The 24544-nt window shown below is 46.8% G+C and overlaps 1 protein-coding gene across 3 annotated transcripts; it reads left to right on the top strand.

Annotated features, from left to right (window-relative positions):
• Nucleotides 1–813: 813 nt before the first annotated feature.
• Nucleotides 814–9206, top strand: SLC35C1 (solute carrier family 35 member C1). Of its 3 annotated transcripts, none has more exons than XM_088461532.1 (3): nt 814–906; nt 4334–4851; nt 7186–9206. In XM_088461532.1, exons 2-3 carry the CDS (start codon nt 4362–4364, stop codon nt 7749–7751), a joined length of 1056 nt encoding a protein of 351 aa, XP_088317658.1. In that variant the 5' UTR covers nt 814–906; nt 4334–4361; the 3' UTR covers nt 7752–9206. The 3 variants fall into 3 exon arrangements, with proteins under 3 accessions (XP_088317658.1, XP_088317659.1, XP_088317657.1); XM_088461533.1 differs by lacking the exon at nt 814–906 and adding an exon at nt 4123–4211; XM_088461531.1 differs by lacking the exon at nt 814–906 and having other exon boundaries at nt 4128–4851.
• The last annotated feature ends 15338 nt before the right edge of the window (nt 9207–24544 follow it).

Raw genomic sequence — 24544 nt, 5'->3', positions numbered from 1 at the left:
TAGAAAAAGAGATGGACTGGTAGGAAATTAACTAGCAGAAGATGCTGTCTGCGTCCCCCCATGTCAGCAGAGGACACTACGGGAGCGCCAAGGAGTAAATAAAAACACTCAGTGACATTATGGTACATTTGTTCTCATTGGTCTAAGGGGGGCATTTATCAAAACATGCATTTCCAATGCGATCTGGGCACAATGTTATCACCAAAGATTGCATTGCAGGATGCAATTTTACCAGTGGCATGTATTAATCGGCACCCACAGGGACAGGGGTTACGAAAGGAGCCCGTCCCTGTGATGTGCTCCGAGTGATGCCGGGACAACCGTGCATGCGCAGTTCCGCTCACCGCACATGCACGGCCGCGACTGCCGGGGAAGGTCCCAGGGATACCCCTCCGCTGGCTAAATCAGCGATGATTAGCCTATAGGCTACCGCGGGGGCCAATTTCTGGAATGCATCGCATTCCGTAAATTGGTAAATATGGCAGCATCGCATTCCCCATAGAAACCTATAAGGGTTGCGGCGGGCGGCGGGAATGGAGGGATGGCAGCAGATATCGGAGATATCTGCAGAGGTCCCTCTGTCATACATTCGGGGGATATTAAATATTTGCAGTGGGCCTGTTAATCTGCTGCCGTTTTCCCATTGCTTCACTCACAATATAAGAGTCTCCTGCATTTGCATAGGAAATGACCAAGAAAGAGGCGTGGGTGTGTGCAAATCGGGGCTGTGTCACCAGCTAAACCTGTTTCAAAGCCCAGTGGTTTGTGGCAAGGAACTAGAAGTACTATTTACTTGGGAGGGGCGGAACTGCTCTCTTACTGTGTGTGTTCCTGGTGATGTGGTATACAAGTGCTGGCAGTTACCTGAGCTGGTTCACTTGCGGCAGATTCACAATCCTATTACAGGTATGAGGGGGACGCTGACTGATGTGTGCTGGTATGGGGCACTAATTTGGGCAGATGTGTAGAAATGTGCTATATAATACTTCACTTTACAACATAGTGCTATCAGACGAACATAGTATAGAGTTATAGTGACTCCTACAGTGCAGGGCTAAGTAACCACTGGCTTCACGGTTGTCAGGGCATGCTGGAACTTGTAGTTCCACAACAGCTGTAGATCCTAGGAAAATCGGTAGTTTGGTGGCTTAACATGCTGATTTCTTGATGAGCCAGGAAAGACCATGAAGACTGGAGATTAGTTTTATATCTATATGTAAAGGCTTCAGGAAATTTGTGGGCTTCCGTTTCACACTGAAAATGTCATTGTAGCTTCCTAGATTGCAACAAGTTGCATAGAAGAAGGTACAATTGGTTTGACCTATAAATTATTATTTATAAAGAGAGGTACAGTATTAAGCTGCATACACACGCAATGATTTTGTTACCAACGATTTTCTGAACGATTCTCTTTCAGATTATCTGTCAGATTTTTTAAAGTGTGATGAACGATTTTTTTTGCACTACAAACGATTTTTGCATATTCCCTTAATGGAAATCGTTCAGTTGGTCAATCTGACTGAACTACAAACGTGAAAGCGCATAAACAATAATCATTCATCGTTTTAACTCAGAAAGTGAATGATTTTTTCAATGATTGAATGATATCGTTATCGATAATCGTTCAAAAACTCGTTGTGTGTGTATGCACCTTTAAGATTACTCAGAAAGTTATTGTCAGAACAAAGTCTCTTTAACTAAGAAGTTTTCCCACCTCAGTGACTTTTAGTAGTTACCAATGAGTTTTGGTAGAGGCAGCAATGATGAGCAGATGGGTTGGTGTAGTGGTTAGCATGACTGCCTCACAGCACTTGATATTTTACCAAGGTCCTATATGTGTGTAGTTTGTACGTTCTCCCGTGTTTGCCTGGGTTTCCTCTCATAATCCAAACACATACTGGTAGGTCAATCGGATTCTGACAAAATATTAAATGAGTTGTTCATGTGTACATGTGGTAGGGATCACAGGGTCTTATTCAGCAAAGGATGGCATTGTCCAGTCGCACACAAGCAGCTTTGCAATTCCGTCCTTGCCAACATGGTGATGCATCAGGAGGTGTCAAGCCTCCCGCATGCATTATTACTTATAAATCATACCATGATGACCCATGTAACAAATATAGGCCCGATATCCCCTTAATATAAAGTTTTATGTCAGATGAAAATGAGTATATTAGACAAAATAGGAAAATGAATGAGGTGTGTGATCTAACTTAGTATCAGACAGCGAGCGCCTTGTTTTGGGTGAACTAGATAAACAGACACAAAATTAAAACCACTTGGGGGTAGATTTACTAAAGTGAGAGTTTTTAGAAGTAGAGTTGTTGCCCAATTAACTATCATCGCCCGTACATGCTGGTCAACCTGGCGATCCCATTAGTTCAGCATGTACGAGGATGACGGATGTGCATGGACTGAACGAGTGAACGTTCAGTCTAGGCCAGTGGTTCCCAAACTTTTTTGACTCACGGTGCCCTAGAATATCAGCATTGTTTTCACAGCACCCCTAAGTTTAAGAGGTCTATTTATTAAGCAGTGTTAGGAGACAGAGTGAAAAGTGATAAGGTGCCAGCCAATCAGCTCCCAACTGTCATCTCGCAGGCTGTGTTTGAAAAATGACAGCTGAGCTGATTGGCTGGCACCTTATCACTTTCTTATAATTTTTCACTCTGTCTCCTAACACTGTTTAGTAAATAGACCCCTAATAGGGGTCTATTTACTAAGCAGTGTTAGGAGACAGAGTGAAAAGTGATAAGGTGCCAGCCAATCAGCTCTCAACTGTCATTTTTCAAACACAGCCTGCGAGATGACAGTTGGGAGCTGATTGGCTGGCACCTTATCACTTTTCACTCTGTCTCCTAACACTGCTTAGTAACTAGACCCCTAAGTTTGTTATTAAGAAATTCAGACAAAAAATAAGTAAAGTGAAGCAAATTGTGCTTACCTGTCATCCTTAGGTTCAGTTATGTGGTGGGGACAGGTTTGCACTTCTGTTTGTCCACATATTTACATTACATTGGCCATAAATAATTTGATTTGGTGCTGAACCACCAGCCTGAGGCACCCCTGCAAGTGTCCCAAGGCACCCCAGGGTGCCACGGCACACAGTTTGGGAACCACTGTTCTAGGCACAGCAGTAGACATACAAACGACAGCATGACTGCAATGTCGTAATCGTGCTCTAGTTTGTATGTCTATTAGTGGATACACACCTTTAGATGGTAAGCCTGTGATTCACTTACCTCTAGGTCTGTCTTATTACCTGGTCTTATTTTATTACGGTTTGTTCCCTAATTGTAAAGTGCAACGGAAAAAGCTGGTGCTATATAATTGTTAATAAATAAAACTTAAGTCTTAATCTTTCCATACTTCTAAAGTAATACTTATTAAAGCTGGGCATACACTGTCAGATAATATATATATCAGACAGACAGACCTTTATCTGACAAGCTGAAACCATCAGATATCGCGGCCATACACTGCGAGATATTGCACAGTGTATGTCCCGCGATATCCGCTTTCCTTCCCTGGGCAGGAGACATCTGTCCGTTCCACCACTTTGAAGGAACAAGGGAGATGTGGGACGGTAGGCCGCCGCAGCACCGCATACACTGCCAGGTGCGGCCAACCGATGATCGGATCAGTCGGGCATGTTGGAAGATTTCACATGCAGTACACTAGGCAATTAACAGTCCAATCTGACGATAATCTGCGGACCGGGGGGATAATTGATTTTTGTATGCCCTACATAACTGTGGCTACAATTATTTTTTCCAAATCTTATCATGGTCTGTTGGGGGGGTACTTGAGGACTGGAGTTGAGAACCACCGATTTAAGCTGAAGTTATTGCATGTGAAAGGTGAGTGAGAGAAGCAATAGCAGAATACTGTGCGGGAAAGGATAGGCAGATACGTGTGCTCCTGTCAGTGAGTGTGTGTGTCATTGCCCCTTATAATGCCAGTACCTATAATGTTAATAGCTCACTGACAAACACGTTCCTGCCTTTTGAAGTGGATGTAAAGGGCATTTTGTGAATGCCCTGCCAGTGTCCTCCTCTTCTTTTACTAGCGTGCAGACAACACCCACAGAAGGGCAAGTTGCCCTTACAATGACGTCACTGGCAAGCGTCAATCCCGGAAGAGAACCCGGAAGTAAGGGCAATCTGGCGGATACCATACGTTGTAGCCGGGCAGAGCAAAACCCAGAAGCGGTAAAGGGTCGCCCTTACTCTGCTTTCTCCATGGCCTTGTCTCAGGGCCCATCCTGGCCCTAGTGCCCACCGTCACCCTATGCCTGTCCTGATCTGACCTTGCCTTTTTTCACCATGTACAGGACTCTGAAGCGCTCCAGCATCCTCAGGATGGCTCTGGCCGGAGACGATGAGCAGGGGAAGGGGGTCCGGGAGTCCTTTATGGTCCGGGCAGTGAAGATCGCTCTGGTGGTCACGCTGTACTGGTTCATCTCCATCACCATGGTCTTCCTGAACAAGTACCTGCTGGACAGCCGATCCCTCAAGCTGAATGCCCCGCTCTCTGTCACCTTTTACCAGTGCCTTGTCACCGTGGTCCTGTGCAAGGTGCTCAGCTGGTTGCCCATGGTTCTCCCCTTCCTTGGGACACAGGACTTGCCCTCGCTGCGCTTTGACATGAAGGTCCTCCGCAGTGTCCTGCCCCTGTCCCTGGTCTTCATTGCCATGATCACCTTCAACAACTTGTGCCTCAAATACCTCGGGGTGGCCTTCTACACGGTGGGCCGGTGCCTCAGTACGGTGTTCAATGTGGTGCTCTCCTACGTCTTACTGAAACAGACCACGTCCCTGTATGCGCTGCTGTCCTGCGGAATCATCCTAGGTAAGACTCTCCATCACCTTACACACATATATATATTCTGTGGGGGAGGTTGTTTGTATCATGTCGTTGTGTAGTGCACGCCACACAAAACGTGTATTGGTCGAGGTTGCGTTTGCCCCACCGGTGTGACGTATTTGATATTGTGTAACTTTTCCCCCGCTAGCAGCCTTTTGAAAGTTATGTTAAACCGTATTAGTAGATATTATATTGCTTAATAGTAAACGTGTAGTTTTAAAAAAGTTATTATAGCTCTGGTTGTAATTGTCCTTCGTACCTTTTTTTATTTTTTTTTTGTAAACCTATTTTATTTGTTAAATAATAGGGTATTCTAATAATGTCTTACTATGATTATTATTGTTCTTTAAAAGTCCCAAAGTTAATAAATTATGATGGGAACAGCAGTTTTAAAAAAAAAAAAATGTTTACACTTATTTTTTAAAAATAATCTAGTCCTAGATTCAATACATACAGCTCAGGCCGGTGGCCTAAAGAATATTCATAAAAATGCAACCTAATCATTCTAAAGCAGGAGTCAGGGAACTTTTTTTTACCTTTTACCCGAAAATATATTTAGATACGCCAACGTTACCCCCTTGATTTAAAAGGAAAGTAATCATATAGTAGCGCCCTCATAGTCATGCCCCTGTAGTAGTGTCCCCATATAATGCCCCTGTAGTAGTGCCCCTGTAGTAGTGCCCCCATATAATGCCCCTGTAGTAGTGCCCCCATATAATGCCCCTGTAGTAGTGCCCCCATATAATGCCCCTGTAGTAGTGCCCCCATATAATGCCCCTGTAGTAGTGCCTCCATATAATGCCCCTGTAGTAGTGCCCCCATATAATGCCCCTGTAGTAGTGCCCCCATATAATGCCCCTGTAGTAGTGCCCCCATATAATGCCCCTGTAGTAGTGCCCCCATATAATGCCCCTGTAGTAGTGCTCCCATATAATGCCCCTGTAGTAGTGCCCCCATATAATGCCCCTGTAGTAGTGCCTCCATATAATGCCCCTGTAGTAGTGCCTCCATATAATGCCCCTGTAGTAGTGCCCCCATATAATGCCCCTGTAGTAGTGCCTCCATATAATGCCCCTGTAGTAGTGCCTCCATATAATGCCCCTGTAGTGCTGCTTGTACAAAAAAAAACACTTACCTTAATCCCCGCTCCTGCAGCCACCACCGCCGTCCTGTCCGCCCGGCTGCCCCTCGGAACTATGGGAGAGACGTCATGACGTCTCCCCCATAGTGCGCATGGAGAGAGCCGGAAGCTGGAGTTCAGAAGAGAACTCCAGCCTCCGGCTATCGCGGCGCTGCAGGGAAGGAGCCGGGCACCTGCTGGTAATAACATCTCAGCGGGCGTCCGGCTTAGAGCCTCCCTGCTGCACAGCCGGGCATGCATATGAATCATTCTATATTATAGAGTGATTCATATGCGTGCCCGGCTGTCCGTCCACTACCCCCTGTAATTTCATTTTTTACCCCATGTGGGGTAATTTACCCCTGTTCCCTGACCACTGTTCTAAAGGAAACAGTATCTCTGGTCTGTCAGTCTGGCGTTATCAAAATCAGCCAGGCAGCGTCTCCATTATGTCAACAGGTCCTAGCAAATGGACAGGTTCCATACTGGTCCGGCACTGCGTACATGTGACAGGTCCACTATAATCTAAAGCTAGGTACACAATGGAGCGGCGGGCATTCGTTCCGACATCGGAACGAATGCCTGTCAACAGTGATTGTGCGTCCACCCTGGACGACTTGATGGGCGACGTAACGATCACTGTTATGTCATTCGCTAACAATGCATTGGCCGCTAGCGATATCGCTAGGTTTGATGTGCACTTCATCAAACCTAGCGACCGCAGGAGCGCTCAATCATGCGTACGCACTGAGCGATGTAGGTAATATGTCGTTTTGAAATGGCATATCGGCCCGTCATCGCTACAGTGTGTACACAGCTTTAGGATTACTTAAAAATAAACTTGTGTACTATTTGCATTAACACTTGTAATTTGTATTGCCAGTGTTTAGTTTATGGATTAATTTACTCTGTAGAAGGGGCTTCCCCTACAGAAATTAAAAAAAGAAAACGCCATTACGGTAGGTGGGTGCTTTAACCGGTGTACGTGTTTAGTATAGCATGCTGAGGTCTCCTTGTTAAAAGTTAGAATGTTATCTCATCCCAGTAGTTACTGGTAGCTGCAATGCATCTCTCCTGTGATATATGTAAAGCATGCTGCAACTCAGGGCTGCGAGCTGAAACAGTCAGTATCCTGCAACAGTTCTATGGAAGCAAAATGTTCTATTTGGATTGCCTTATTGTGATTTTTGTCTCCACAGGTGGATTCTGGCTAGGTATAGACCAAGAAGCAGCAGGAGGCACCTTATCCTGGGCTGGAATATTTTTCGGTGTCCTCGCCAGCCTGTGCGTTTCGCTGAACGCCATTTATACCAAGAAGGTCCTTCCGGCTGTAGATGGCAGCATCTGGCGCCTAACCTTCTACAACAACGTGAACGCTTGCATACTTTTCCTGCCGTTGCTTGTCATATTCGGAGAGGTGAACACTTTAATTTCCTTTGACAAGCTAAATTCGTGGAATTTCTGGGGTATGATGACTCTATCGGGCATTTTTGGCTTTGCCATAGGTTATGTTACAGGACTGCAGATTAAATTCACCAGTCCCCTGACCCACAACATCTCTGGAACGGCCAAGGCCTGCGCTCAGACTGTGTTGGCAGTATTTTATTTCCATGACACCAAGAGTTTCTTGTGGTGGACGAGTAATGCTCTGGTACTAGGAGGCTCCTTCTGTTACACTTGGGTGAAGGGGCTGGAACTGAAGAAGATGCAGGACCAACCTTCTCAGAATAACAGCAATGAGGAGAAAACTTCCTCAGCGGTGTGATGACAAAGGAAATTAGGCTGGCAACATGAGGGGCACAAGGGCACGCACTCCGAACTTGTGTGAGATCAAAACTGGTGCAACTTATCATGGGAGATTCGGAGGCTGAAACATCATATAACAGACCAACATGAACACTCACATGTCTGTATGTCCAAGAACCTGAGATGATGTGAATTCTACTCATATTCCAGTGACTGCAAAACGTTTATCAGACTTGCTGAGTATTTAATGCAGAAAAATAATATACTGTGTTTCTATACTGGACTAAGTTGCTGATCATATCGGTAATACAGCACATTGCCTTATGATTTCTGGCAGCATATAACTTTAGTGGTCATATGTGTACAAGATGTGCGTATGCAGCAGTGTAAAAAGAATAAAAATATATATTTATATAAGCAAATGCTGATCTCTGCTTCCACTGGAATTGCAGACTGAATATGCAAAATTGCTCAATGGTATAAGTAAGAGACGGGCACCAATACACTGTCAGCGGCATCACAATCAATGGTTCAAATCCCGCTAGGGGAACGGTAAGTAATTTTCCCCTGTCCTATTTACACCCTAACCCTCCTTTTTTGTACCCTCATACTAACCCCCCCCTCCCCCCTGTTAGTGCCTACCCCTCCCTCCTTAGTGCATAACCTCCCAGCCACCCACCCGGTGGTGCCTAAACCAAAGCCTTCCCCTCCCCCACGGCTGATACTTACCTTGCCCCGGTCTTCTTACAATCGGGCTGCCCGGGATTTCGGCGGCTGCAACCCGTCATGTCGGGATGCCGGTGCCGGTGTTCTCTCAGTGATTGGGAATCCTGCGCCGGGATTTCGGCAGCCGGCACCCCGATAACCAGGATAATAACTACATCCCAACAGCGGCTGTCTTAGTTGCTGCCCAATATGGGGATATGGTAGTGCCTGACGTCATCAGCTACTGTCCAACGTCATTCCCTACCATCCATGTGGACATAGAGGGGGAATATAACCTTGTGGCGAGCCACCGAGCCCGAAGCATGGCGAGCCCGCGAGGGGATAACTTTCTACTTTATATGGCCTTTATGGGCATAGAACCACACTGCCAGGTCCCTAGCGTCAAGGGGAACTAAGCTCTACCATGGGAATATTGGTCGGACGCTGTCTTGAAACTAATCCATTTTTTGTATTCAGTTTAATGTTGCATTGAAATCTTATCCAACACTCTTTTGTGTAACTTAACTTTTTGGTAACTTTTGTACAAATGTATCAGTCTGTTCTTCTTTATACAAAACTACTGTATATTTGTACTGTTTGTCCTGACACGTGGCAGATTTTTTTTTTTTTTTTATCTATGTCTTACTGAAGCAATTCTGTGTTTTGAAAAAACAGAAAAATAGATTTATTTGACTGTTCTCTGCAAAAAAAAGTGGTGTCACGTTTATACAGTGTAATAAAATCCAGACAGGAGTTCTATTGTAATATATTCCCTTTTAATGATGTGTTATTACAAGATCACACTTACATAATATAGTGTATGTATTTTATTATACGACCGGCTGCGTGACTCAAATGGGTGTTTGATGTTTAGCCCTCTGACAGTGAAATAGAATAGTGAGGTCTGGTCCTTCTCACATGACATGTTTTTGGTTACCTTAAGCTGCACCTTTACACAATAGGCAGCATTGTGCATACCTAAACACAGCGTTTATACATACTATATTGAAGTGTATCATGTGTGTGCAAAATTGCGTTTCTTCTAAGAACCATCATATAAATGTAGATCATAGTTTGAAAAGGTTTTATTCTACAGTATTGTAAAGAAAACTACACAATGTCTCAGTATGAAATCTTTTAGTAAAGTAGTTTCTGAACTTTAAGTACATGGCAGTTCATGTCAATCAGCAGATATACATTTCCTAGACTAGCATATATAAAAATCTTGCACACCGCATTTTGACGGTGGAATCATCTAGCAGGGGTGGGCAATAATTGCCCTCCAGCTGTTGTTGAACTACACATCCCAGCATGCCTTGCAACAGTTTTAGCATGGCCAAATAGCAAAAATGTGGCAGGGCATGCTGGGATGTGTAGTTCTACAATAGCTGGGGGGCTGCTTATTGCCCACCCCGATTCTAGAGTGACATGGCCACAGAGCTCCTCATTCTCTTAAATGTTACGACTCAGAGCTGGATTCAGTTGGCCTCAAAGCAGTGCCTGGGCTATTCAATGGCAGCCCGCCATAATCTCCTGTGGCTCGAGCAGAAATCCGTGTTAAGTAGGGCTTTCCGCCCTTATCACGGCTGCCATGAACACATTAGCTCCAGGCACGTTCTGCCAGTGCGGACGCACAAGGGCGCCAGGACCGCAACCTGTCTGGCTCCGGAAGAACCCCGCCCTCCACCCATATGTTTGAGTTATTAGTATAAGCTTAGGGGGAGGGCAGTGGCCAATAGTGTAGCACAGAACGGTGCCAGGTGTAGTGAAAAACCCAGCCCTGGCTCCAGGTATTTATCCCAGAATTCATGGGTTAATGCGCATTAGTTGCGCAAGGAAAAGGGCTTGTAATTCAATAGCTCTGGGCGTAAAAGTCCGAGGCTACAACCCGCACGCGGTATGGTATCAACCCTGACTGAATCGTGTCATCTTTTTGGCGCACTGCGGCTACCTGGTCAGAAACCTGCGGCATTTTTAAACGCTCATGTGACCCTGTCTCCATTGTGAGCAGTCTGATAAGCCGGTTGGCTGCAGGTTGTGCTGTGCCCATCCACTTCCAAACCAGGTACACAAATATGAGCAGGGGATGCAGCAATGTAACAACAAGATTCTCTGGATTAAACATGCACCTTTTAAAATGTCTGATCTGTTGCTGTGTGGAATACCATATAGCAAACTTCTTCCCAGCTACCTGCACAAGACTTTTCATACAGTGGTGCTACAAAGTTTGTGAACCCTTGAACATTTTTCTGAATTTCTGTGTAATTGTGATTGCAAATGTGTTCTGATATTCACCCAAGTTGCCTAAAAATGTGTCCTGTAGATACAAGAGAGATCCTCTAACAGAGGCCCTGATTCAGAGCCCGGACGCTCTGACAGAGCGATCGCTCTGAATCAGGGCCGTCCTTCTTAATTTATATAGCTGTGGGTGACCACTTACAGCTATAGCGAGCGGCCAGGAAGATGGTCGCGATGGTCAAGACCATCACGACCATCGGGCTTGCGACGAGACCCTTGTGGTAGGGTCTCGTTGCCGCAAGCCCTGGAGTGCTTTCGGCTCTATCAAAGCCGAGAGCACTCCCACTGACATCACTTGTGATGTCAGTGGGGCCGGCCCCAGACGGTAGCATGGGAACGCCTCCGTCTGGGCAGCCACGCCCACCAAAGGGGGCGTGCTGTCACTCACCATCGACAGCACGCCCCCTTTGGTGCGAGGCCCTAAGCGACGGCTTGCCCGTCGCTATCCAGGTCTCGCGCATGCGCACGACGGAGCCGGCTCTGTCGTGCGCATGCGCACTGGGCCAGCATCGACCCGCTTGCGAACGGGTCTGAATCAGGCCCTGAATTCCAGTAGCAGATTGTCAGTGATATGGCAACAGGTAGAAAGCAACCAAAAACAAGTAATCTTCTCATCTGTTGAGATTACTTCAGGGGGGATATGTGTGGCAAGCAGTAGGTATGCAGTCATTCATTTACAGCTCAAATAGCAGATTAGATACAGTCCAGAGAGCCCAAGAAGTGAACAGCCCGTTCAACGTTAATGGTGCGTACACACTGGGCGATTAAAGTGGACGACTGAACGATAACGATATCGTTATCGTTCAGTCGTCCACTTTATCGTCCATTTTTAACACAAAAAAGATGAACGATGACGACGACGCGCGTTCCCGCGGGTCGTTCGTCATCCTCGTTCATCGGGCTGACATGCAGGCCAACCTGACGACCTCGTCAGGTTGCTGCATGTCAGGGAATGGGTGAGAGAGCCCGGCGCTGAACGATATCGCTAATGATATCGTTCAGCGGCTGTGCTCAATGTCATGAACGACATTGAGCACAGCCTGTCGGGGACACACTAGGACGATATCGCTCAGGGAGCATATCGTCTAGTGTGTACGTACCTTAACACAATAGTAATGTCAAGGGCAATCCAGGTGAGGCAACGGCTCTATGAATAAAGGGACAGGCAGGATGCTCCCTGTGGCTGCACTGACTGCTGGGTGCCTGCCTGTAAGGAAGCTCTGGGCGGCACTGCAGCAGGGATACTGGCACCAGGCTAGCCAGTAACCAGGGCCGTGGGCAGTAATGGTTCTGCCCTCAGCCCAGGAGGCAGCACATGTCGCACATCCCTTGTTAAGTCCCTATATTCACCTAACACCTGTAACCTTGAATAGTTTGGTAGGGGAGGGCCTTTCACGCAGGCCCAAGCAGCCCATACTGTGTTGGCGCCCAAACGGTCAGCTCTGCCGAAGAATCTGTGCAGGCGCCTGATCTCAACATAATTCCAGCGCTGAAGCTGGGGGCAGCATGGAGAGCAAACTGCTAGCGCTAGCAAGAGAACATAATCAAATAACACACAAACGGATATACATTTTCATTAATTTATTGGTCAAAAAGTATGTGAACCTCTAGGATGATTATTTCAGTGAAGGGAATAATCAGATTCTATCAGGTGGCCCGGCTATATTTAAAAAACATATACTATTGTAGGTATGCGTTCGGCATCCCGACGGTCGGGATGCCGATGCTTACATTACCGGCGCTGGGATGCCAAAGGTAAGTAACTGGGTTGGGGGGGAGGGTTAGGTTCAGGCACTAGGGGGGAGGTTAGGGTTAGGCACCAAACAGGTAAGGTGCATACACACACAATGATTTTTTTAATGATTATCGATAACTATATAGTTTATCGTTCAATTGTTGAAAAAATCGTCCCACTTTCTGAGTTAAAACGAACAATTATTGTTCATGCGCGTTCACGTTTGTAGTTCAGTCAGACTGACCAACTCAGCGATTTTCAGTAAGGGATATGCAAAAATCGTTCATTACATTTAGTAATGAACGATTTTAGTAAACTATTTTCGGTCATTTTTCCCTTGAAAAAATGAACGAAAATAGTTTACTAAAATCATTAATTTACTAAATCGTTGTGTGTGTGTGTGTATGCAGCTGTAGAGTTAGGGTAGGAAGAGGATTAGCATACTGATCAACAAGTGTCGGTATGTTAACCCTGGTGGTTTGCCGTTGTTGGGATTCTGGCCGCCAGTATCCCGACTGTTGGTATTTCATACCGATTCCCTATTGTAGCACGTTACTCGCCACACAAGTTTGCGAACACATGCCTTTCCTCGAACAGAGATTTCTGAGGAATTTAGGAAAAGATTTGTTGCTGCTTATCAGGATGGAAAAGGTTACATATTCCAAAGACTGTACCAATCCGCTGTCAGGCAGATATTATACAAATGGAGATAACGGTTACCCTCCCCAGGAATGGTCGTGCAACCGAAAAAATCATGATGGATAAAGCCGTAAGAATTCAGGCTTCCAAGCTGTAACAGAGCAATGTTTTGGTGATTAAAAACATCGGAAGCTCCTGCCTACTTTTTGCACGGTGACTGCAATGTGCTCATGCACGATTTGTACATGTAAGTTTGGGAAACACCACTATAGTGTTCATTAAAAATACTATACTATGTTACATATACTATGCAGTGTATAAGACCAATTTGTACATATATGTCCAGTGCTAGGTTCTGCTGCTGCTGCTGCCCTACTGTAGACTCCCGAACATGCGCCAATGCTCATAATCCAATGACTTGGATTATGGAATGGTGCCCACATCTGAAAAAACCCACGAACTATTCGGCTAGGATGGACTGGCGCTATTGCCGCAATCTAATGGCTTGCTGTGAACGCTGGCCCTGTATGTCTGAAGTATTATATACACTGCACTTTGCGGCCCTGTTTCTGAGTCAGAAGCACTGCCGATGTCAGGCGCAGTTAAGCGATTTTTTTTCCTACTGTAAGTGCATCTAAGCTGAACAGAGTCGCAGTTGTGCTGCTGCATCTGACTCCGTAGCAGGCACTGTAGATAGATCAGTGGTTCCCAAAATTTCTCAGTTCAAGGCACCCTCAAGGTCTCCATAATTTTTTTTAAGGCACCCCTAAGACAAAATAATTTGTTTATAACTCTAACCCTTTGCCCCCTCCATCTTTCCCTTTGTCCCCTTCATGTCTCTCCCTTTGTCCCCTTCATGTCTCTCCCCTTTGCCCCCTCTGTCTCTCCCTTTGTCCCCTTCATGTCTCTCCCTTTGCCCCCTCTGTCTCTCCCTTTGTCCCCTTCATGTCTCTCCCTTTGTCCCCTTCATGTCTCTCCCTTTGCCCCCTCTGTCTCTCCCTTTGTCCCCTTCATGTCTCTCCCTTTGTCCCCTTCATGTCTCTCCCTTTGCCCCCTCTGTCTCTCCCTTTGTCCCCTTCATGTCTCTCCCTTTGTCCCCTTCATGTCTCTCCCTTTGTCCCCTTCATGTCTCTCCCTTTGCCCCCTCTGTCTCTCCCTTTGTCCCCTTCATGTCTCTCCCTTTGCCCCCTCTGTCTCTCCCTTTGTCCCCTTCATGTCTCTCCCTTTGCCCCCTCCATGTCCTCCCCCCTTACTTATCTTTTGTTGTGATCGCCAGCACTGTTCTGCAACATCGCTCCTCAGATCAGGCACTTCCTGTCTGATCTCCCACAACGCACTGCGTTGTAGGACCCCATTCAGCAACAGGCAGCCTCAGGATTCTCTGCCTGTTCCTTTCCCCTGACGGGACCGCCCCTGCACGCTCCAAAAATACACTGGACAGCCTTGTTAGGCAACCATCTGCCGTGGCGCATAGTCTGGGAACCACTGAAGTATACTCTTGTGTTTGAAGTGCTAATTATGTCCTCTTCATGGTCTGGCCACACTTACTCTAAAATCAAGCATTTGGAAATCCCCCCTCCATGCCCCCTCTACAAATCCTGCATTATCCCCTGTATTAGAATCAATGGATGGGTTAGGTGCTGAGATTACTGAGACAGAGGCGGAAGTGGGGCCCCAAGCCCCCCCACCAATCAAGCCCAGGCCCCCTCTCGATGCCCCTGCAGGTTTATATTACCCGCATGTATGAAACACTCTGTAAGGAGACTTTCCCTCTTGTCATACAGTCCATTCATTTAGACCTGTTCAGATGGCAGAAGCTACTGTATGTATCTCCTGTCCTGGGAGAACTGTGGCCATTAAAATGAATGCATTAGCATGAAAGGCTGTGCATCACTGTACTGTATATTGTTATTGTGAGATGTGCTGCTGACTCACAATATGTTAATTCATGGTTTCAGTCTAAATGAATAATAAGATGTAACGCAGGCACTTGCTGCTAACTGGGTTAACCTGACCAAAGTGTAATGTAATGCTGACTGTGATGTCATTTGGAGATCTGTCATCCATGTGATGAAATTCATATGTCCTATATACCAGGTATGGAGGAATAGTGACCATCCAAGTCACTTCTAATGAGGAATGCTCTGTTGGGTGCCATGTATACAGTAATAAAAGCTAAGGCTATACATATCGACATATTGTTTTTACCTTTCAAGGAGTAGCCTGGAAAGGACTTTCAAGTGGGCAGTGACGGGGGGCGGAGTATTCACAACATTAGGCCCCACCCCTTTATGGGGAAATCCTGTGAATCTCACATATTTAAATAGGGGCAAGGCCAAATGATGCGATTATCATAGAATCTCGTTATTAGGCCCCGCCCCCTACTCCGGTAAGATTCTCTCCATTCCTGCCCACTTCACTAGGAAGTGGACAGGATGCAGGAGAAGTGTGCCTACTCTTGCAGGGGTGCAGGGGCTACCCTCAGGTCCCGGGAAAGTAGGTAAGTATGGCTAAGGCTGTTGTGAGACAGTATTTATAATAATAATCCGTATAATATGTTACACTAACAACAGCTTTGAGGCTTTGGGGGAGATGTACCAAGCTTTGAAGAGAGATAAAGTACCAACCAATCAGCATCTGCCATTTTTCTAGCACAGCCTGTAATATGACAGAAGGTGATTGGTTAGTACTTTATCGCTCTACAAAAGTTGATAACTCTCCCTCATATGTTTGCAAATGGCTTAAATGTGTAACTTAACCATATGGGTCATTATTTCTGTTAGAGATGACCTGTCCACGGCAATTTCAGCGCAGCAGTGCCAAACATTATATATAACGTCTTAAAATGTATTTAAGTAATAATTGAGAAGTCCGATTCCTTTACTTGGGGTCCATTTATTACGAATCGCATTTGCAATGCGATTTGGCCGTGATATTAGTAAGATGTACTATATTACATGAGCAAAATCTATTATAGAGCACCCGCATCCAAAAAGAGCCCGTCCCTGCGGTGTGCTCCGAGCGCTTCTGACCACACATGCACAGTGCCCATTTCTGGGGAGGGTTCCGGAAGAACCCTCTGCCTGCTGAATCCGCATTGTGTAGCCCATAGACTACAATGGACTACCGCTATCTTCAGATGGCGGCAGTTGCGGGGGCCAATCAGACTCCGGAATGCTTTTGCATACTGGAAGTTAGTAAATATGGCAGCATCGCACCCTCATAAAAACCTATGGGGGATGCGGCTGCCGGCGGGAATGGCGGGATCGCAGCAGGTATCGGAGATATCTGCTGCAGTCCCTCTGTGATACATCTGGGGGAAATGTAATATTTGCGGTTAACCCCTCAAAACGTGTGGTTTTTTTGGGATTAAGCCACAAATATACCATGATAAATGGGCCCCTATGAGTTCCAATGTCCAAAAGATTTATTTGCACATTGACATACAAAGAGCACCACCAATACAATGGGCTGCGTGGTTGGCACCAACACAAGGATCCAATTCTGTATGCACTGATCTGCAGGGTCATTGTGGTACAATTTATACACTGCAAACACAATAGGAGTTAATTATAGAAACACACAGTACACTTTAGATAAACTGGTCACTAGACAATAGGTTACAGAATAAAACAATGGTCAAGATTTTATCTGCCTTCCAGGCGATCACAACTCAGTGGAAAAGTGCCAGATACATCAAGTTACATTTGAAAACAGGTCCTGATTAGAAACATAGGCATTTAACAGACAATTCGTAACCAGTGACGGATTTTATCCCCAGTAAAATCCGCCAGCCCTAGTGAGCCAGTCCAGTGATGTCACTAGGGGTGTGCAAAGTAGGGGGTGGCAGCTTTGCCGTCATGAGGCCACGCTCCATTATTGCAAAGTCTGCATACTGCCGCATCAAGGACCTCATTCAGACCCGCTGGTAAGCGGGTCGATGGTGAGGCCTTGCGCACGCGCAGCGGCCAAAGTGCGCGTGTGCAAGCCCCGGAGCGAGTGCAAAATTCACTCGCTCCGGGGCTCGCTACAAAAGGGGCGGCTGTCGATGTTGATCGACAGCTCGCCCTGTTTTGTAGGCGGGGAGAGGGGGGTGGCCGGACAAACGGAGGTGTTCCTGAAGGAATGCCTGCCGTTTGTAAGCGGCCCTACTGACATCAGCAGTGATGTCAGTAGGTAGCTTCCAGCTCTGTTAGAGCAGGAAGCTACCTGGGGCTTGCGGGAGAGGAGACCCGACCCCAAGGGTCTCGTCGCAAGCCCCAATGGTCTCGACCATCGCAACCATCACCTGGTCACTCGCTAAAGCTGTGGGTGGTCACCCACAGCTTAGCGAGCGGCCAGGAGGCCGGATTTTAAAGAAGAAGCGATCGCTCGCATTTTGAGGTCCCAGGTGTCACCACACTAGGTAACGCCACTGAGCCAGTCCTTTCTGTGCACTGGCTTCACTGGCTGTGGCTTCCCATTGGAAGAACTATCTGCTAATCACACACAGGGCAGGCAATCCCAAGGGGAGGTGTTTTCTCTCCCTGGGACTGCCAGTCATGGCTGTGATTAGCAAAGAGAGCCTCTAATGAGAAGGCACTCCCTTGCCTTGCCATCAGCCCTAGTCGGTCTCTATGGGCTGCAGCCGATGCAGTCCCTAGAAGCTGGTGTTTGCGCGCATGCACAATGGACCAGGCAGAAAGGCGGTAGAGATACTGTTGCAAAGAGCAAAAGAAAAAGAGACCAATACACCTTTGTTGGGGCACTCTTATACAAAATACATATTGAAATCGAAAATGGTAGTATTGTTGATATTAATAAAACTTAACGTTTAATATAGAACCTTTGAAAGAAATTCTCCCCTTGGGGTAGAGTAGAAATTATACATCATATACTGTATATGTATAAAAGACAAAATTTGTCCTATCAGGATTAGGTAGTAGTAAGTAATATGCTCCTATTTAAGGTGAGTAAATTGTCACCTCCGTATGTTACTATGAACAAATAATTCTAGTTATGATGGCAAGATAATTCGCCTTAATGTTTTAAATTCAGGAGGAAGCACATTGTACTATAACATATCAAGGAAACAGTTTATCCAATCAGGATCAATGGTGGTAGACAAAGGACCTCATTCAGAGGCGGTCGTTAGTTGCAAGCGGCCGCCCTGAATCAGGGCGGCCGCTTGCATCCTGAACGACCGCCTCCTTGTCAATCGCTAAGCTGCAGGTTAACACCCACAGCTCTAGCGACCGACATGGGCGATGGTCAAGACCATCGCGACCATCGGGGCTTACGACCAGACCCTAAGGTTGGGTCTGAGCACTCGTAAGCCCCAGGGAGCATCCTGCTCTGATCGAGCAGGAAGCTCCCCACTGACATCAGCAATGATATCAGTGAGGCCGCCCCCAAACGGCAAGCGTTCCGGCGGGAACGCCTCCATTTGGGCAGGCACGCCCCCTGCCCGCCTCCCAAACGGGGCGAGCTGTCACTCACCATCGACAGCTCGCCCCGTCTGCTGCGAGACCCCTAGCGACGGAGCGTCCGTCGCTAGCCGGGTCTCGCGCATGCGCACGAGGGAGCCGGCTCCGTCATGTGCATGCCCAGTGGGGCAACATCGAGTCGGTTGCAAGCACTCAGCGCTTGCGACCGACTCTGAATGATCCCCAAAGTGCTTATCCTGAGGGTGAGTGGAATTGTCACTGCCATATATTGCTGCCCACCAATAGTTCTATTTGAGACAGCAAGGTGATTCACTACATATGTTCACAGTCTGTAAAGAAGCATAATTAATTACAACATAAGCGGTCGTATAGGGCGAAGATATTAATAAACTGGATCTCTGTTCCTGATCGGCAAGTTTATAAATAACAGCCGAGCAAGTAAAGCACACACCTAATAAATAGGAATCTGAAATAACACGGAATGTTTCATTTATAGTAGACAATTTCAAGCATAAATTATATTTGCTAATTTTGATAACATGGTGCAACTTTGTGGTCTATGGGTCTGATTCAGACCCGGTCGCTATGAGCGTACGCTTGCATGATGCGTATGCAAATATTTGAAAGTGACGTGGTGGGTAGCGATCGCTCACCAAGGCATAAGCACGCCCATCGTGCTTGTACGAGCATTCACTTTGTGTATGCAGACTCCCCTTAGCGAATGCAGAGACGCCCACTGCCCCACGTCATCTCCTGGAAGATTGTGAAAACATTGGTACATCGTCCACTATCGGATGTGAACGCAGTGCTTGTGGTAGCTTTTTTCTACCGCAAGCATTGCGAGGAAAACAGAGTAAAAAAATGGCTGGTGACGTGTACTATGATGCTGCCTGTTGATACACTCAGGCACGCCTGCGTTCGCACCTCCCCTCCCCCGTTTTTACTGGACTGCCCCTGTCACCACCCACAAACGGCCTCTCCTGTCACTCTCTCTCTTCTGGGCTGGCTTTGCTGTGCGAGCGAGGGATCTGCGAACGCACTGTGTAGTTTGCGCACGCACACTGCGATGCATACGCATGCACAGATTAGCAACCATCGGTAATAGCGAGCGCACTGCGGATAGCGTCCGGGTCTGAATCAGGCCCTATGTTCCCATGTCACAAATGTGAATGAAAGTATTTTACACTGATCGATATAATCAATATCTGTTCACATTTTAATCAGCAGAAGCAATCAATTAAGTAAAGACAAAAAGTTATGGATCGCTTAGTAAATTTGTCTGGTACAAGTACTTGATATAAAGATGCACCAGTATCACAGACAGAAAGGCGGGACTGACGGATCCGCCTCATCAAACAGGGTAGGATCCGCCACTGGTCGTAACTACAGGCAGCCTTGAACAAAACAAGTGTTCACACATCTGTGACCACTTACAAAATCAAATATATTTTTGTACCTGACATTGCGGTGCCATATTTGCACAATATTATGTGGGAAATTGGGCAACGTTCATTAAAGAATATAAACACCAAAATACAACAATGTGTGATATTGAAAAGGAGTATTTAGGTATATGGAAAATAATGAACTATGGGGGTCATTCAGACCCGATCGCGAGCGGCAGTACGCTCGCAAGCAGGTTGATGTTCCTCACTGCGCATGCGCACGACGGAGGGAGCTCCGTCGTGCGCATGCGCGAGACCTGGGGAGCGACGGGCTTTCCATCGCTCCGGGTCTCGCACCAAAGGGGGCGTGCTGTCGATGTTGATTGACAGCACGCCCCCTTTGGTGGGCGTGCCTGCCAGACGGAGGCGTTCCCATGGGAACGCCTACCGTCTGAAGCCGACCCCACTGACATCACTAGTGATGTCAGTGGGAGTGATTTTGGCTCTGATAGAGCCAAAATCACTCCAGGGCTTGTGGCAGGGAGACCCTACCGCAGGGTCTCCGTCGCAAGTCCGATGGTCGCGATGGTCAAGACCATCGCGACCATCTTTTTGGCCGCTCGCATATGCTGTGGGTGGTCACCCACAGCTATGCGAGCGGTCAGGAGGCCGCTCCATTTTCATGGAGGAGGGCCCTGATTCACAGCGAGCGCTCTGGTCAGAGCGTTCAGTTCTGAATCAGGCCCTATGATTTAAAAGGTACAGAATGTTGTTTATTATTGTACTTCATCTAATTTTATTTATTTAACTCTAACGAATTAATTAAAAAATGTTACCAACATTTCAATGATGTTGAAAATGCTGTTCAGGCTCCTCACACAATTGCACTTGCCTCTAGGCTCCTGTAGATTGTAATCTTGAGAGCAGGGCCCTCTTACCTGTCTACTGTTATCCAGCATTTTATTTCTGTGTTCTCAATTGTAAGGTGCAACTGAGTATTTGTGGGCGCTTTATAAATAATGTTAAAATGATTAAAAAAAATGTTGGTTTAGTGGTCATTGAATTTTATTTTTGTGCATCTCTATCCATGTGGCCCTGGGATGCTGCGAATGCCTATAATGTAACGCCAATGGTGACTGCGCTAGAATGTCCATATGTAGCTATAAGTTCCCATGATGGTTAGCGCACATCTCTGATTGGTGGCGGACTGCACATGAGCAGGAAGTGTACCGCGAATGTGCAGCCGGCGAGTCCACTTACAGTGTCTCCCAGCCTTATCCTGATTGATGGGCTGCAGCGTTCGGGGCAGAACAGGGGCGTATCTGGCCACCATTCCCAGAAATGGGGGGGCATGTTGTCCTTGTTTTCCGGGAGGGACGAGACCGGGGTCTGCGTCAGTGGATGCAGATTTCCTGGCCTCGCAAGTGACCAGCACTGGCCAGGCTGAGGTAAGCTTCAGTTTACGCAGCCTGGTCAAAGGGACAACCATCGCGACCAGATGCGGGGCAGCGTCCACGGATGCTGCACTCGGTTCTCTCAGATGCAGGAAGGAGGTGTCTATTTCCTCCAGACACCTCCTGCTGCAGTTACATTTAGTTGGACGGCATTGCACATTCGTCCATCTCTGAATTAGGTCAATTATTTGGTCAGCTACTGAAACACTGCAAACTGTAATCTCTGTAGTGGCCAGGAGAGGGAGCTAATACATTATCACAATTCCCTGTGATTATTACCAGGATGCTAATCATGTTCATAAAACACCTAAATATTTTTCTTGCATGCTCCCCTTCAAGAAATCATGTCCAATAAAAATATAAGTGTGATATCTGTAAAGAGTAATATATAATGCTATCTTTTGTTTCACAGAACACATGCAAAATACATTGTATACCGCTCAATAACCCGAGGCTTACTGTGCTTGTCAGAGGATAATCTAATTCCTAACATACCATATACAGAATATGGCATTCCTAAACCCAACTGTCCAGCACTGATCCAAGATTAAAGGTAATGATATCTGTAGCTGGATATAGCTGGGTACACGCTGACAGATATATCTGTCCAATCTGTCTGGTGGGAAGGAAAATCTGGTAATGTATGAGAGCAAATACCAATAGAAATTTGCTCCAAAATCCTGGAAGACAGACCAGATTTTCCTTTCCACCAGACAGATTGGACAGATATATCTGTCAGCGTGTACCCAGCTTATGGGTGTGCAGCAATCAGGGGCCCTGATTCAGAGACGGATGCTCTGAAAGAGCGCTCGCTCTGAATCTGGGCGTTTTTTTTGTGCGGCCTCCTGGCTGCTCGCATAGCTGTGGGTGACCACCCACAGCTATAGCGAGTGGCCAGGATGAAGCGACCATCGGGCTTGCGACGAGACCCTTGTAGTAGGGTCTCGTGGCCGCAAGCCCCAGAGAGCTTCTGGCTCTAATAGAGCCGGAAGCTCTCCCACTGACATCACTGGTGATGTCAGTGGGGCCACCCACAAACGGTAGGCGTTCGCTTGGGAACGCCTCCGTTTGTGAAGCCACCCCCCGGCCACGTCTCCCAAACGGGGCGAGCTGTCAATCACCATCGGCAGCTCACCCCCTTTGATGCGAGACTCGGAGCGACGGAGTGCCCGTCGCTACCCGGGTCTCGCGCATGCACACAACGGAGTTGGCTCCGTCGTGCGCATGCCCAGTGGGCAAACATTGACCCGGTTGCGAGCGCTCAGCGCTCGTGACCGGGTTTGAATCAGGCCCAGGGAGTGAATCAGGCCCAGGGAGAGCCCAGGTAAATAATACGGGCTCCCCCCCTCTCTGCGCCCCTGCCCACCCCCAGTGTAAAAAAAATATATATATATTTTTTGTGTGCGTGTTAGCCACACTTGTCATCAGCGTAGGTGTGCAGGGGTGCTGTGCTGCTGTCTGTCAAGGGGCTGCTGCCTCTTTTAGGGGTTCACCCCAGTGTTCAAAGAAAAATGAAACAATTTTTTTTTGTGTGCGTGTTAGCCATACCTGTCATCGGCATAGGTGCGCAGGGGTGCTGTGCTGCTGTCTGTCAAGGGGCTGCTGCCCCCCCCCAAAAGAAACAATTTTTTTTGTGTGTGGTTGTGTGCGTAGTGAGTATGGAGGACAGTCACATGACCGGAGAGCAGGATCCACATACCAGTCTTGTAGCTGCCGGCACCACCAACACCATCATAAGGACTGACTCCTCTCCTATCCGTTGTTCTTCAGAAGGATCCTTGAGTGTGACGCCTGCTACTGCTGCTATAAATGGATCTTCATCCCAGAAGGGAACAAGGAATAAGACTACTTTTAGTAGTTCAGGAAGTTCAACCAAACAATTAACTGTCACACAGTCCTTTGCATTGGCGAAAAAGTGTTACAGCAAATACCCAGCTGCACAACGGATTACTGACGCCATAACAGCTATGCTGGTATTAGATGTGCGTCCAGTGTCCGCCATTAATGCAGTGGGTTTTACCCAGTTAATGGAGGTCCTGTGTCCCCGCTACAAAGTGCCTTCTAGATTCCATTTCTCTAGGATAGCAATTCCCAATCTGAACAAGGGCATTAAAAAAAATTTATTAATGTTCTCCGATTTGCCGTTGTGCCAGATATGTGTACAAGTGGGACAGGGCAAACTAAAGATTACATGACTGTGACAGCCCACTGGGTAGGTGTATTGCCTCCAACAGTGCAAACAGCAGCAGCAGCAGCTAACAAATGCCAGCTCATTCAGAGGCAGGCTACTCTGTGTATCATCGGTTTTAGTAAGAGGCATACCGCTGAGAACCTCTTAAAGAAACTCAGGGAAATCATTGCAAAATGGCTTACCCCACTTGGACTCTCCTCGTGATTTGTGATTTCTGACAATGCCAGCAATATTGTGCAAGCATTACATGTTGGCGATTTCGATCACATCCCATGTTTTGCTCACACAATTAATCTGGTGGTGCAACATTCAAAAAATTACAGGGGCGTGCAGGAGATGCTCTCGGTGGCCCGAAAGATTTCTGGACATTTTCGACATTCAGCAACTTCGTGTCGAAGATTGCAGCACCAGCAAGAACTGTTGAATTTGCCCTGCCATCAGCTGATGCAAGAGGTAGTAACTAGGTGGAATTCTACCCTCTGCAGTGCATCCGGAAAGTATTCGCAGCGCGTCACTTTTTCCACATTTTGTTAAGGTACAGCCTTATTCCTAAATGGAATAAATTAATATTTCTCCTCTCAAAATTCTACACCAAACACCCCATAATGACAACGTGTAAAAAGTTTTTTTTGAGATTTGTTCAAATTTAATAAAAAAAAAAAACCTAAGAAATCACATGTACATAAGTAGTCCCAGCCTTTGCGAAAATACTTTGTTGATGCACTTTTGGCAGCAATTACAGCCTCAAGTCTTTTTGAATATGATGCCACAAGCTTGGCACACCTATCTTTGGGCAGTTTCGCCCATTCCTCTTTGCAGCACCTCTCAAGCTCCATCAGGTTGGATGGGAAGCGTCGATGCACAGCCATTTTCAGATCTCTCCAGAGATGTTCAATTGGATTCAAGTCTGGGCTCTGGCTGGGCCACTCAAGGACATTCACAGAGTTGTCCTGAAGCCACTCCTTTGATATCTTGGCTG

The sequence above is a fragment of the Taudactylus pleione genome, unplaced genomic scaffold (genome assembly GCF_031769625.1).
Source record: "Taudactylus pleione unplaced genomic scaffold, aTauple2 ptg001060l, whole genome shotgun sequence".
NCBI lineage: Eukaryota > Metazoa > Chordata > Amphibia > Anura > Myobatrachidae > Taudactylus > Taudactylus pleione.
Note: the sequence above shows the minus strand (reverse complement) of the source record. Positions and strands in the feature narration are given on the sequence as shown.